Here is a 15,235-nt window from a genome sequence, read left to right as displayed (position 1 = left end):
TATTCTCTTGTCGTGCCCCAACTTGTGGTAGTCCCATTCCGCTCTGCTGTTCACCACCAAGCTCTTCCCTCTCTCGCGCTCCACTACTCTCTGGGTCACTAGTTCGAACTTGAGCCCCTCTGACTTGGGCATCAACCAGCCCCCTGATCATCTCTTCAAACTTTGCCATTTGCCTCTCAATCCCTTCTCTCCATCTCTTATCTGCTGTGGCATTCATTTCCTCCGCCAATTGGCGCAAGGTCTGCCTATCTCCGTCGTTGTCATCCATCATTATTCCGTAATCTGATAGCCTCTTCCTTCTAAATTTCAAACGTATGGCTTTTCGCACCGATCCCCACAGACGGCGCCAAGATGTTGATGCCGAAAAACGACCTCAACAGCTGAATTTGTTTCTTTAAGGGAATTACAGCACGAATCCGAGCTCAAACGCCAATATGACCGCAATTTTCCGTACCTGTCAACCAGAAAACACGGTTAGGATACGCCGATGGGTTTCCGGCGCAGACCCTCCGATGCTTAAGTCAGAAATTGTGTATAAAGAGATAAAAATGAGAGGGAAGAATTGTGAATGGGTTCCAAAGAAAGGAATTTTCTGATCAAAGAACTCAAAATCTGGTAAGCTTTGTTAAGGCTCTTAGATAGGTCACTTCTAGAGTTTTTTGGTTGATTTTTGCTAACCCCCTCACCTGATGCGCTCTTCAGTTTAAATAGGCTCTTGGTCGTGGACGGTTACTCCTTTAACTTCAGCCCGCTTTCTTCAGCAGTTGCAAGTGGTTGTCAGTTGGAGGTGGTTTAAATAGATCGTGGCACACAACTTTCCTAGAAATTAGGCCACGTTCTCTTGACTAGCAATTTCTTATGTCAAGCTAATTCTCAGGTCGGACAAATGAATTTCGAGGTCGGATCATATAGGCTTGAGGTTGTATTCTTAAAATAGGATCTTCATGTCGTACCTATAAATCAGGTCGCCAATATAGGCTCCAGGTTGTACTTATGAGGTCAGTTCAACAACATCTGAGTAGATTAGGATCGACTATATTTCGAGACGCTACCAGAAAAATCCAACCCAAACAGTACCCACAGAGCGAGGCAAGTCCGAGGAGAAAACACTCTCCGCCATGCAATTCAAAAGGGCTTTCAAGAAGGACCGAAGCTTCTTGGTCTCCATTCGGGAACTAAATGAGGAAGGAAATAGCGGAACGTCGCCAAGCCAAGTCCCTCCACGAATTCAAGCCGTCCTCGAAGATTACAAGGATGTGATGCCTCCAGAACTTCCGAAGAAGCTCCCACCTCCGCGAGAGGTAGATCATGCGATTGAACTGGAACAAGGCGCGAAGCCACCAGCCTTGGCACCCTACAGCATGGCGCCACCCGAATTAGAGGAGTTGCGGAGACAACTCAAAGACTTGCTAGATGCAGGCTACATTCGCCCCTCAAAGGCCCCATTCGGTGCACCGGTCCTCTTCCAAAAGAAAAAGGATGGATCGCTGCGGATGTGCATCGACTATAAAGCGCTCAACAAGATCACTATCAAGAACAAGTATCCGATTCCCTTAATTGCGGACTTGTTCGACCAGCTTGGCAAAGCGCGGTACTTCACCAAACTTGACTTGCGCTCCGGGTATTATCAAGTGCGCATCGCCAAGGGAGACGAACTGAAGACAGCGTGCACAACAAGGTACGGGTCTTTCGAATTCCTTGTGATGCCTTTTGGCCTTACTAATGCACCCGCCACATTTTGCACACTCATGAACAAGGTACTCCAACCATTCCTCGACCGCTTCGTGGTCGTGTACTTGGATGACATTATGGTGTATAGCACCACACTCGAGGATCATGCCCAACACTTGCAACAAGTCCTCCAAGTACTTCGAGATAATGAGCTCTTCCTCAAACTAGAGAAGTGATCGTTTGCCCAACAAGAGGTGGAGTTCCTTGGCCACAAGATTGCGGGCGGGAAGATCATGATGGAGAATGACAAAGTAAAGGCCATCCTCGATTGGGAGCCTCCGTCGAAAGTACCCGAGCTTCGCTCATTCCTTGGGCTGGTGAATTACTACCGCCGCTTCATTAAGGGCTATTCAGCCAAGGCGGCACCCTTGACGGATATGTTCAAGAAAAACAGAACGTGGCATTGGTCCGAAGAGTGCCAACGTTCATTCGAGGAGTTGAAGAAGGCAATTTTGGAGGAACCAGTCCTCGCTCTTCCGGAACACACCAAGCCCTTCGAAGTTCAAACGGATGCCTCAGATTTCTCTATAGGTGGAGTCCTTATGCAAGAAGGCCACCCAATAGCGTTCGAGAGTCGAAAGCTAAATGACACGGAACGCCGCTACACGGTGCAAGAAAAGGAGATGACAGCCATCATCCATTGTCTAAGAGTGTGGCGACATTACTTGCTTGGCTCACACTTCACGATCATGACGGACAACGTGGCGACAAGCTACTTTCAAACTCAAAAGAAGTTGAGTCCGAAGCAAGCACGGTGGCAAGATTTCCTTGTGGAATTCGACTATCGGCTAGAGTACAAACCGGGGAAAGCCAATGTTGTTGCGGACGCTCTAAGCCGCAAGGCGGAATTGGAAACACTTAGCATGAGCCAACCAAAGTCCGACCTTGTCTCACGCATCAAGGAAGGCCTCCAACAAGATCCGCTAGCAAAGGATTTGCTGGAGAAGGTGCTCGAGGGAAAGACAAGGCGGTTTTGGCAAGAGGAAGGCATCCTCCTCACCAAGGGAGATCGGCTGTTCGTGCCAAGGTGGGGAAACTTGCGGAAGGAAGTAATCAAGGAGTGCCACGACTCTAAGTGGGCTGGTCACCCAGGAATCGAGCGCACCACCGCACTAGTTCAAGCCTCGTATTTTTGGCCGCACATGAGGGATGACATCGAGGCATATGTGCGAACTTGTCTTGTGTGCCAACAAGACAAGGTGGATCATCAACTTCTAGCGGGATTGTTAGAGCCGCTACCACTAGCAACAAGGCCATGGGAGAGTGTCTCCATGGACTTCATCACATCGCTGCCCAAGTCCGAAGGTTGCGGTAGCATCATGGTCGTTGTCGACCGATACAGCAAGTATGCTACATTCATTGCCGCACCCGTCGATTGCAAAGTGGACGAGGCAGCCCGCCTATTCGTCAAGCACATTGTGAAGCTTTGGGGAGTTCCGAAGAGCATTGTGAGCGACCGAGACCCTCGGTTTACTGGGCGGTTTTGGACGGAGCTCTTTAAGATGTTGGGGATCGATCTCAAGTTCTCGACAAGTTTCCACCCACAAACGGATGGGCAGACCTAGCGCATTAATGGCCTCCTCGAGATGTACCTGAGGCATTATGTGAGCGCTCACCAGCGGGATTGGGCGAAGCTACTCGACATCGCCCAATTTTCTTATAACTTGCAGCGAAGCGAGGCTACAGGCAAGAGTCCGTTCGAGATCATCATGGGATTCCAGCCCATGACCCCCAATTCCATAGCCTCGACTTACGGAGGGAAAAGCCCTGCGGCACACAAGCTCGCCCGCGAATGGCATGAGGAAGCGGACATCACGCGAGCCTATCTCGACAAAGCCGCGAGTAAAATGAAGAAATGGGCTGATACAAAGAGACGGCATGTTGAGTACAAGGAAGGAGATCAAGTCATGATCAAGCTCCTACCCCAACAATTCAAGACTTTGCGGAAAGTTCACAAGGGGTTAGTGAGGCGCTACGAGGGACCCTTCCGAGTTGTTCGACGTGTAGGCAACGTCTCGTATCAACTCCAACTTCCGCCAAGACTCAAGATCCATCCGGTCTTCCATGTGAGCCTTCTCAAGCCATATCATGAAGACATGGGAGAACCAAGTCGTGGAGAATCGAGGCGCGCGCCAACTGCCGTTGTCACCGCGTTCGACAAAGATGTGGACTACATCATTGCGGACCGAACGGTTTCGAGGAGGGGCGTGTCAGCACATAGCGAGTACTTGGTGAAGTGGAAAAACCTCCCCGAGAGCGAAGCCACTTGGGAACGGGAAGATGATTTGTGGCAATTCGCTGAGCACATCCAGCACTTCAAGCACGAGAGCGCGACGAGGACGCCACGAGCTTAGGTGGGGGAGGATGTTGCGGACCGCCCAATCCGCTAGCCCAATTGCCCACAATTTCGGGCTAGAGAGCCAACACAAGGCCAAGAGTGCTAGCTTGGCCCAATTCCGGAAGGTTCTAGGCAACTCTAGCACATGTGAACATGTAAATATTCTAGAATACTTTATACAATTCCAGCACATGCAAATAGCTAGGAAATTGTAAAATACTCTAGAGTTTGACCAAGTTTGGCAAAGTTAGGTAAAGTTAGGCAAAGTTAGGCAAAGCCTCCCCTATAAATATGGAATGGCATTAGGCATTTGTATCCAACAAGCATTGTAATCTCTCTTTGTGTAATACAAGTTTCTTTGGCTCAATTGCTCTCTTCTCTTGTTCGAGAATCTCTAGGCTTACTTAGCAACATTCGGCAAAGTTGTCTAAGTGCCGCACGGGTTAGCTGCGCAAAACACTCATCCCGTGACATATTGCTCTGATCTTGAAGAGGACTTAAGCCATATCTTAGGTTGAACCTCTACAATTTTGTATTTGATGGCTTTCTCTGGGATTTGTTGATTCTGTTTTCATTTGATTTTTTTGTTAATTCCGTTGTTTCTTGATCAAATATCCGACAGTTAAGTGAGGTCTTAGAGGATCATGATCGGTCATCTAACACTCTCAAACACGAGTTCTTGATCTAACTTCCACAAACCTGGGAAGTATTTTCACTTTAGTTGGCAAATTAAAACAAGGGTTTTAACATCAAAGGAAATGGTACCAAGGAAGATGGCCAATTCGGGAATTAAGATCACAAAGGAAGCAGAGGAGCTCTGTCTTTGTTCCCTGCAGTATGCAAGTGATTTTGATCCTAATCTCTCAACTTCGCATCTATTATTGCTGGCCTATCTTCTTCCGACACAGAGAGACATTTCAAGGCAAGTTCTACAAGAATTTGCAATTGCTTCACTTTTCCTTGACCCGGTTGAATTCCAACTACAATAGGGTCCATTATCTCAACAAACCTATTATTTTCAATATGTTTCTCGACCCAATCCTTAAATAAAGTTTCATCAAGGCAACATTGAAAATCAAATATCTTCTTGCCAGTCAAAAGCTCAAGCAGCAAGGCAGCAAAGCTATTAACATCGCATTTTTCTTTGAATGCTCCACGAGAATGGTATTTATGTTATGATCCAACCCAAATCTGGTAAGATATTGTCTTTTTTGAGCCTTAACAAGGCCACATGGTTTGTTCTAAGACACCCATACATCCTAAAACCCATATTATCAATAAAGGCGTGGATCAACTCTTATAAACCGAGCATCTCTCTTGTACTTTATTGATGTGGGATTTGTTTAGGGTTTTACAATTCAGGTGCCATTAATCTAAATTTGGCGATTGTGTGAAGTACTCGTATGCGTATTTTAACCTCTGAAACAAAAACTGGTGACAAGGAGGTATTACATGCATTATCATTAAATTAATATACACGCTAATCCCAAAGTATGTGTTATATGCATGTTCTTAATGTGGCTCACATTCATGAGTTTGAGATGAATTAAGACTACTCACATTTTTTTTGATTAGATAATGATAAGAATAGTTGTTCCATACTTCTAAAAAATTAAGATAAGGATAATTTCTCATTTTCTTGATGGAGGGAAGTGAATGATGTCCATTAAATAGACTAAGGGTCCTTAGCCTAGCCTATATACGACTTTATGTGAGAATTACCCATCGAATTAAAGGCTATATAGAGGAATAGACTAGAAAATTCTAACCATTTTTTAAATTAACTTAAATAATAATGACTAGAGGTAGAGGCACGTAACTTATTTAAGTTTATAATCTAAAAAATATTTGGAAAAATGCTCTTTTCATACCTAAGGTTTGATACAATAGTCTATTTCATCCTTACTATTTAAATAATAGTCTATTTCATCCCTATTTTTAAGCAATATCCTGAAACACCCTTTCATTAATTTATTGTTATTATACCGTATAATTCATTGAGGGCAAAATAAGATTTCTAAATAACGATAAATTATTTTAAAATAAACTCTCAAACACAAAAAAAAAAAATATACATCTTTCTACATAAATTTAAGTCAAGTGTTATTCAATTATTCTTGAGATTTTTATTTTAAAAAGCTTTATATGTTTATTTAACTAAAAATCCTATTTTGCCCCCAATGAATTACAGAGTAAACCAATTATAAATTCACAGAAGAGCACTTTGGACTATTAGTTGAAAAATAAGGATGAAACAAGTTATTTTAAAAAAAATAAAAATGAAATGAGCTATTACACCAAATTTTAGGGATGAAAACAATTTTTTCCCAATATATTTCTATATATTATTATGATTATTATTATTAAGCTAACAGAAGGATGATGTAATGCATATGTACGTGCCTCTAGACAGCAAATTCAGAGAAGCATTATTGCAAAGTCAACAGTTAACCGTTCAAAGTCAGCGGACAATTACGTTTGGCCCTTGCTTGGAAATTTCTAATTTCAATGGCAGCAAAGTCAGGGGAAAATTAATTGTTCAAAATCCATATACAAACATGGTGGCCCTAGCTAAGAAGATAACATGCACGATAAGGATAAACAATTACCCTAATCTTTCTTTTGTGGACGTGTAGATAAAACAAAGACAGATTCTGAAAGAGGGCGTATCTATGGATGGCCGATTCAGAACTTAATTAATATCATTCGTTATATTTATTTTTAATTGAGACAAAGCCTCTCATGTTGGCGTTAATATGTAGACAAGTATGAATCTGATGCGTAATAGTACTTTTACAATTTTGTTTAATTAATTCTTAAGTTGAAATATAAAACAAGTCTTCCCCAATCAACCACGAAGAATTAATACGCATTTAGTTTTTTAATCTGAAATTTAAAATTAGTATGAATTTAGTTGAAATCTTAGCTGATAGTTTGAATACAAATGTCTGTATAAAAGTTTACTCTTTTCTTTTTTTAAATTCAAATGTAAATGTCTAAAAATCAGGTATAAGTTAAAAAAAAGTACAATTTTAAAAAATTTTGAAATAAAAAAAATTCAAATTTTAGACATTTAACCAACAAGCCTCCATTTCATCTTGGTAAAGAGAGTCGTTGGCTACCATGAAATTTCTGATCCCTGTCTGGTATGGGCGTGTCATGAATTAAGCCAAGCATTTCAATTTTAGCCTTAAAACAATTTCCATTCTTTGTTCTAGAAAATTGAAAAAAAAAAGAGTAAAAACTAGTTACGTTGGTATTATTATTATATTAGTATTATAAACATCTCAACCGTTACTTAGCAGGCTCATTGATAGGAATCAACTGTTTATTCGCTAACGCAGTATCAATCACCATTGGTTGTTCTTCTACTGATTAAAATACAGATTTAAGAGCAAAGCAATTTGAATGCTTGTAATTGTTACTCTTGTATCCAATTTTCCATCAAACATATTACTTTCAACGTGGCTTAACAGGGGAGCTCTGAAGATAGAGAAAACAGAGGAGCTCGGCACTTGGCCACTGCAGTAATCAAGTGATTTTGTCCGTGATTTATTCAATTCAGTCTACAGCTCACTAAATATGAAAGGAAAGCATGAATAAACTATCAGGACAAGCTTTTTATAAGTAAATTTCTGCCCAAACAAAGCATCAAGTAACGACATATACCAAAACTGTAAACATCATAGTTCTCTTATTTTCAATAAAATGTGTTTTATTTTGTTTGGGTAAACGTAAACCAACGCCGGTTTTATTTTGTTTCATGTACGACTTTCTTTATCCGTGCTTTGAATTGTTGTGTGTTTGGGATTCGCCGGCGACTTTTCTTGGCTTTAATCATCTCTCAAATTGTCATATTCTAACGCATAATCAACGCGCAGACTGAAGACTTTTCTTGGCTTCAATAATTGATACAGATTATACACAGTAGTATAAATTGGCATGGAGTCCAGGAGTTTCGATATAACAACGTATCCTCAAAGCTAATGATAATTATAATGTCATCCAAATTGTTCCTTCTATTTGAAAATATAGCTTTGTTTTCTGTGATGTTGTTCCAATTGAAGCCCGCAATTGCTCATTCTAACAACATAATAATAAGGTGCATTGATGAAGAGAGAGAAGCGCTTCTCACTTTTAAACAGAGCTTGGTGGATGAACATGGCGTTCTGTCTTCCTGGGGAAGAGAAGATGACAAAAGAGATTGTTGTAAATGGAGAGGAGTCCACTGTAGCAATACAACTGGCCATGTCAAGGTGCTTAATCTTCGAACGTCCGATTATGAATTTGCTCGGAGGAAGTTCCTGAAAGGTACAATTAGTCCTGCTCTGCTTAAATTGCATGATTTAAGACATCTGGACCTTAGTAACAATGACTTTGGTGGAAGCCCAGTTCCCGAGTTCATTGGTTCCCTCAGCAAATTGAGGTACCTCAGTCTCTCTTGCGGCGGACCTTTAGAACTCCCTCGAAAATTCCGGAACCGTTCAGAATTGGAATATCTCAACCTAGAAAACTCTTGTTTATTTAGCGTGGGAAGCTTAGAGTGGCTTTCTCGTCTTTCTTCTTTAAGGCACCTTGACCTGAGTTACATTAATCTCACTAAATCCAGTGATTGGTTTCAAGTAGTTGCCAAGCTCCATTCCTTAAAATCATTAGTCCTATGCTTGTGTGCTCTTCCACCTGTCAATCCATCGTTTATTTGGCACTTCAATTTGAGTACGTCTATTGAGACCCTTGATCTTTCGGACAACAATCTCCCTTCTTCTTCAGTATACCCTTGGCTTTTCAATCTTAGTAGGAATATTCTTTATCTTAACCTTGGTTCCAATTCATTACGAGGTTCAATTCCAGAGGCTTTTCAACACATGGTTTCTCTTAGAAGTCTTTATCTCTGTGATAGTGAACTTGAAGGTGGGATTCCAAAATTCTTTGGAAACATGTGTAGCTTAAAAGAGTTAGGCTTGTCTGACAACAAACTAAGTGGACAATTCTCGCAGGTAATTCAAAATCTGTCTTGCGGATGCGTGGTGAATTCACTAGAGGTGCTATATTTACATGATAATGACTTCACGGGGCCAGTACCTCATCTTGGAGGATTTTCATCCCTGGAAGAATTGCAGCTGGACGTTAATCGTTTAAATGGAACAATAGACCAGAGCCTCAGCCAGTTGTCGAAGCTCGAGTCTCTGTCACTTGATGGGAATTCATTCACGGATGTTATCTCTGAAACTTTTTTTTCCAACATGTCCAACTTGCAGGAGTTGGTCTTAGCTGATAACTCTTTGACTCTGAAACTAAGTCATAATTGGGTCCCTCCTTTTCAACTAAAATGGTTAAGTCTTGCCTCTTGCAAGATGGGACCTCATTTTCCTAAATGGCTTCAAACTCAGAATCAGCTTGTGCATCTTGACATCTCCAATGTTGGAATCTCAGACACAATTCCTGATTGGTTCTGGGATTTGTCCAGTAAACTCTCTTACTTAAATCTCTCTAACAATCATATCAAGGGTAAACTTCCCGATTTGTCTTTAAGGTTTGATGGTACTCGTATTGGTGGTACTAGTATAGACATCAATTCAAACCACTTTGAGGGCTCAATTCCACCACTTCCTTCAAATTCGCCTTTCTTAAATCTGTCTAAAAATAAGTTCTCAGGGTCAGTTACTTTCTTATGTTATATCAATAAAAACACATGGAACTTTTTAGATCTCTCGAATAACTTATTGTCTGGAGGGCTTCCTGATTGTTGGTTGCACTTTGATAGCCTATTCGTTCTTAACTTGGCAAATAATAGATTCTCGGGAAAAATACCGGATTCGATGGGTTTCCTAAATAACATCCGGACACTGAATTTATACAACAATAGATTAACTGGGGAATTGCCTTCATCTTTAAGGAATTGCTCCCAACTGAGGGTTTTGGATCTTGGGAAGAATGCATTTTTTGGTGAGATACCAACGTGGATAGGGGAAAGTCTACAAAATTTGATTGTTCTTAGCCTAAAATCTAACAAATTTCATGGAAATATACCTTATCAATTGTGCCATCTGGGATTAATTCAAGTCTTGGATCTTTCTTTAAACATTATATCGGGAAAGATACCGAAGTGTTTCAATAATTTTTCAGCCATGACCTACAAAAGATGCTCCAATCCTACCATTGGGTTCGCCAAATCCATTTTAGTTGCCCCTAGAACTGGAAATTACTATAAATATTTGGTCAATTTACTGTTGACTTGGAAAGGAAGTGAAAATGAGTACAAAAGTACTTTGGGACTTGTAAGGTGCCTCGACCTTTCGAGTAACAAATTAGATGGAGCAATTCCTGAAGAGTTATGGATCTTGTGGGGTTGATTGCCTTAAACCTTTCAAGAAACAATTTAACCGGACCAATCACTCCGAAGATTGGTGAGTTAACATCATTGGATTTCCTGGATTTGTCTAGAAATCTGTTTTCTGGAAGTATTCCATCTAGCCTCTCTCAGTTAAGTGGTCTTGGTGTCTTGGACTTGTCGTACAACAACTTGTCAGGAAAAATCCCATTAGGCACTCAGCTCCAGAGCTTCAATGCTTCAGTGTACGCTGGAAATCTTGAACTTTGTGGCCTTCCACTCGCAAATAAGTGTCCGGATGAAGAATCAACTCCAAGTCCAGGCACAGACGATGATGCAGACACTCTAGAAGATGAGGATGATCAGTTTATAACTCTCGGATTTTACGTGAGCTCGATTCTTGGTTTCTTTGTTGGATTCTGGGGAGTCTGCGGAACTTTAATGCTGAATAGGTCGTGGAGTTATGGTTACTTCAACTTCCTGACTGTTATGAAAGATTGGGTCTATGTGATATGGGTGGTGAATATTGCCAAACTGCAAAGAAAGTTCAGGAACTAACTAAACGGTAATACTCCTTAATATTGGGTTTCAGTCATTGTTATCAGCTCACATGCTTTTAATTTCTTCATCCTTAAATTTTACTTTTCTATCTTACAAGCTTTTGTTCCACGAACTAATTGTTCATTTTCTTTGTTTTCATTCACCATCTTTTTGGCAGGGTATCTCTGGGATGGCATCTTGCCATTATTATTCAGAGTGGTCATTTGATATTTGGAATCTTTCTGAAAATTAACTGATATGATGCACATTGTATGATTGGGTGTATGCTTGAAGAAACTTGTGTGCGGTTCTCCTTAGACCATCGTCCATCTATGCGTTTATATACTCTGGTTAGAGTTCAATTATGCTATTAATCCATTACAGCAATAAAGGCAGTCAAATTCTGCTCTGCTATTGATCAATGTTAGCTCTTTTTTTTTTTTCATTGGGTGAATAAATAATAAGAGACAAATCGAATCTTTCTATTTAAAGAGCATGTTGACTAATAAAACAACTAAATGGATGATAAAATTAATTAATTAATTAATTAAACTAGAATAATCTTATTAACAAAGTAGGTGGTAGGTTCGTACGATTCTGGATCATTAGTACTAAAATGTGAACGGAGAGATCGAACTTTACAAGAATTTGTTCTTACTGTATGATGGTGATAAATAATGATGATGATCAAAGACTTCAATATTTTTTCCAGAGAATATCACACACGACTTTTCTATCCTAATTTTTATCAATTTTCCGAATGTATCATCACATAAGTGGGATATATAGTTTGTGGGAGCTTCAATTCAGTTCATGGGGGCATAAGCTTAAATAATTGGTGCAATTTTAAGGGGTGTTTTTTTTTTTTTTTTTCTCTTGTACAAGGCTAGCTCCGTGCGTGACACTATCGGCACACAACAGTGGTGAATAATATTTGCCAAATTGCAACAAAGCTGCAGGAGCTAAAAGTTAAGTGTGTTGAAAAATATTGCCAAATTGTTAATGCTTATAGGCTATTTTTGGGAGCTAGGATTAGAGCTAGGATTAAGTGTAGGATTGGACTAATTATTGGGACAAAATATTAATATCATGTTTGGCATGCTTACTGGCATTGGACTAATGGAATAAATTCAAATTTTAATCCAAAATTCATGGGATTGCTAATCCTAATTTTCATGTGGGTTTAGTTAGGACTAGATAATGTCAAGAAAAATATTTGTCCATTCATAACATCTTCCATAATTTATTACACCATTTTATTTATAACTTAAAAATTATTTATTTATTGTTTTTAATTAAATAATATATTTTTATTCATGATTTACTTAAAAGTTATTAATTTATTTATTATTTGAATAATTTTATTTATTTTATTTAATGAAATGATATATCTCATTTGAAATAACCTATAATTTAAATAATTTATACTTCTTTATTTGTGCGCGTGTGTATATATTTCTTTTAAGCTTGTTAGTCTTCTAAATGTAATATACACTTAATAGTGAATCCTTCGTAAAATATGTTTCTGAGGAATTATTCTAAAATTATGATGTTATTCACTACTGATATCTGTTTGAATTGGACAGGCCACCTGATTGCCAGGAGTAATGTATACAGCTTTGGAGTTGTTCTTCTAGAGCTACCGACAGGAAGGAAGTCCATTGACAAGACATGACCAAGCAAAGAGCAAAGCTTGGTAGATTGGGCCCGGCCGAAACTAAATGACAAGAGAAAAATGCTGCATACATTCACACTTCAGGATGATTTTTTTTTGTTTGTTTGTTTCAATATACTGTAGATATAATAGCAATTCAATATTAGAATAGGAAATAGCAATATAAATGAATGGAACGATAGATAAATCCAATTACCATACGGTTAATAAAGAAGCGATTTCATAGATTCATTCTCTTAAATCATAGAAAAACATATAAATATAATTTTAGACAAAATCTAAGTAGTTCAATTCATACCTTTATGATTAAGATGAAAAGAGAGAAATTTACCGTACTACCTTTTTCGCTAAGAATCGTATTGATGCATGTTAAATTATTTATCAATTAAGAGTTCAACAATATAGCAAGAGAAAGAGAGAAGCAAATAAGAGACATGATGTCTAGCGACGAAGTTTATTCAATCTCACGTATATACAAACAAGGAGATGAGTCATCCTTTTATAGTCACATAACCATATAAATGAAGTAAACGATTAGTAAATGGATATATCATTAGTTATAAGTTCTTATAAGATAGTAGAAGTTATAAGAAATAAAAAGTTGTTTGTTGGGGAGATAAAAGGTTGCTTTGATGAACATTTACATAAATTATAATTATTCTCTCTCTCTCTCTCTCTATATATATATATAGAGACAAAGAGAGAAATTTTTCAATTCAGGATTTTAAAGTGTGGGAACTACTATATATATATATGTGTGTGTGTGTGTGTATGTATGTATGTATGTATGTATATTGGCAAGACAAATGACGCTTATAATTAGAAAATATTGCTCTCCCAATATCCTGCATAACAATTGTAGCAATCCAAAGTTATCTGTTTAATTACACAATAGTTCAAAGATGAAAATGCTTATATCTCAAAAAGAAAATTAATGAGAAGAAAAGAGACAAGTTTAATATGTGGCCTTTTTAAAAAAAAATTGTGGACTTAATTAATTTAATTTCAATCAGTTAAGTCATTAAAGTCTGTTCATTTTTTCAACTTATTAAAAGTTTTCAATTATTAAACCAATTTTTTCCTTTTCGCTTTTTACTTAATCTAAAAAAATCTGAAGATATTGTCTAAAATATCTCAATTTAATAAATCTATTTTCATCTAAATAAAATTTAATCAGGGGCAAAGCCAGAAAAAAAATTTGGGTGGGCTAAATGTTTTCCAAAGTCCAAATATTATCGCAATTAAGAGTATAAAACTTAATAAAAAGTTCATTAATATATAAGAAAATAAATCGAATCCCAAAAGTAATTCAATTACAATTAAAAACTCCTTAGGTTGTACCTTACGATACTTTCGAGCATTAAATTTATCTATTATTGAATTTGAATCGATAGTGTCTATAATTCTCTTTTATTGTAGATAACCATACAATCTGATATAAACTCCTTCTCCATCTTATTTTAAAGTGCTGTCTTGATTACCCACTAAACCAGGCCATTTGATTAAGCTCTTAGATTTCTTCTTTTCTTTCATAGAAATAACTATCTCTAATATATGATCTATCAATAATCAATTTAAAAATTTAATTGCTAGAATTCAATGATTTGACCTAACAATAATTTAATCTTACACAATAAAATTAGAATAAGAACTAACTAAAGTCTTTACTACCATACAATTAATAAATATATTGTAAATAATTAAATAAAAAATAATTTTATTATATGTTTTTACCAACAAAAGATAAATAACTGAAGAAGAAGCAGAGCACGTCAGCACCAAGAACCCAAGAAACAAAGAGAGCAGGTTTTGAAAGAACAAAGTAAATGCTCACTTTTACTAATTTATTTATATGAATGGCAAAGTTGCAAATTAATGGAATGATAAAGTTGTAAATAAAAGAAAGGGTAATGAGAATTTTGTAAACTTTGCACAATGGTATTTTTGGAAATTTATCAAAATTTTCGACTGGCTGCAGCCCACAAGTAGCTCCGCCCATGAATTTAATAATTAGCATTATTATTCATTTCTATAAACTATGATAATAGAGTAGTAGATTATTACTATTTGTATCTTTTTATTTTCTTCAAAGAATTATTTATCTCCATAATTTTTATAAAAAAATTCATATAACCCATCGTAAACTGTAATAAAATTGATTTACATGTTTTAATTCATAATTTTAAAGGATTGTTTTCACTTCAACATCATTTATGTAATGATGAAAATATAAATATTATCTTCTTCATCAAGATATTTATTACTTCTTTAGCATTTAAAATTTGTAAGAACACAAATGTAAATGTACATGTTTTCTAACTTTTATGTTGAGGAGAAAAAAAAAATAGCCTTACATTTAGTAAATCAAATTTAATTTTGTCGGTACATGATTCAAAATTTACTTTCATGACATCGAATTACACTCCCTATTACATCATTAAAACACATAATCTACCTCTATTCCACTAGAAATTTATTTTTTCGAAGGCCTATTGACCTGGACGAAGACCTGTTGAGAAGAACATTTTAGCTACTTCAGAGGAGAGTCTAAATCAAGAGGCAATTGGCTTCCGCTTAGACCACACGGTGGACAACCATACAGGAAACATGATTAGATAAA

At 37.6% G+C, this 15,235-nt stretch overlaps 2 protein-coding genes across 5 annotated transcripts in view; both read left to right on the top strand.

Moving 5' to 3' along the window:
• LOC102614135 (receptor-like protein EIX1) overlaps window positions 1–15,235 on the top strand; it is a 144,581-nt gene that overhangs the window by 78,900 nt on the left and 50,446 nt on the right. The window lies entirely within an intron of this gene.
• The window catches only part of LOC107174622 (receptor-like protein EIX2), a 92,534-nt gene continuing 85,337 nt past the window's right edge, over window positions 8,039–15,235 (top strand). For 2 of the 4 annotated variants that reach the window (XR_008051691.1, XR_008051690.1), the window contains exon 1: window positions 8,039–10,852. Coding sequence is in view for 1 of the 4 variants with exons in the window: in XM_052433575.1 (XP_052289535.1) it covers window positions 8,056–9,602 (1,547 nt within the window). In the remaining 3 variants the exon portion in view is untranslated. Of the gene's footprint in view, window positions 10,966–11,118; window positions 12,787–15,235 lie in introns of those variants that run through there. The other 2 variants (XR_008051692.1, XM_052433575.1) reach the window with 2 other exon arrangements.

Source organism: Citrus sinensis, chromosome 9 (assembly GCF_022201045.2).
Source record: "Citrus sinensis cultivar Valencia sweet orange chromosome 9, DVS_A1.0, whole genome shotgun sequence".
In the NCBI taxonomy this organism is placed as follows: domain Eukaryota; kingdom Viridiplantae; phylum Streptophyta; class Magnoliopsida; order Sapindales; family Rutaceae; genus Citrus; species Citrus sinensis.
Note: the sequence above shows the minus strand (reverse complement) of the source record. Positions and strands in the feature narration are given on the sequence as shown.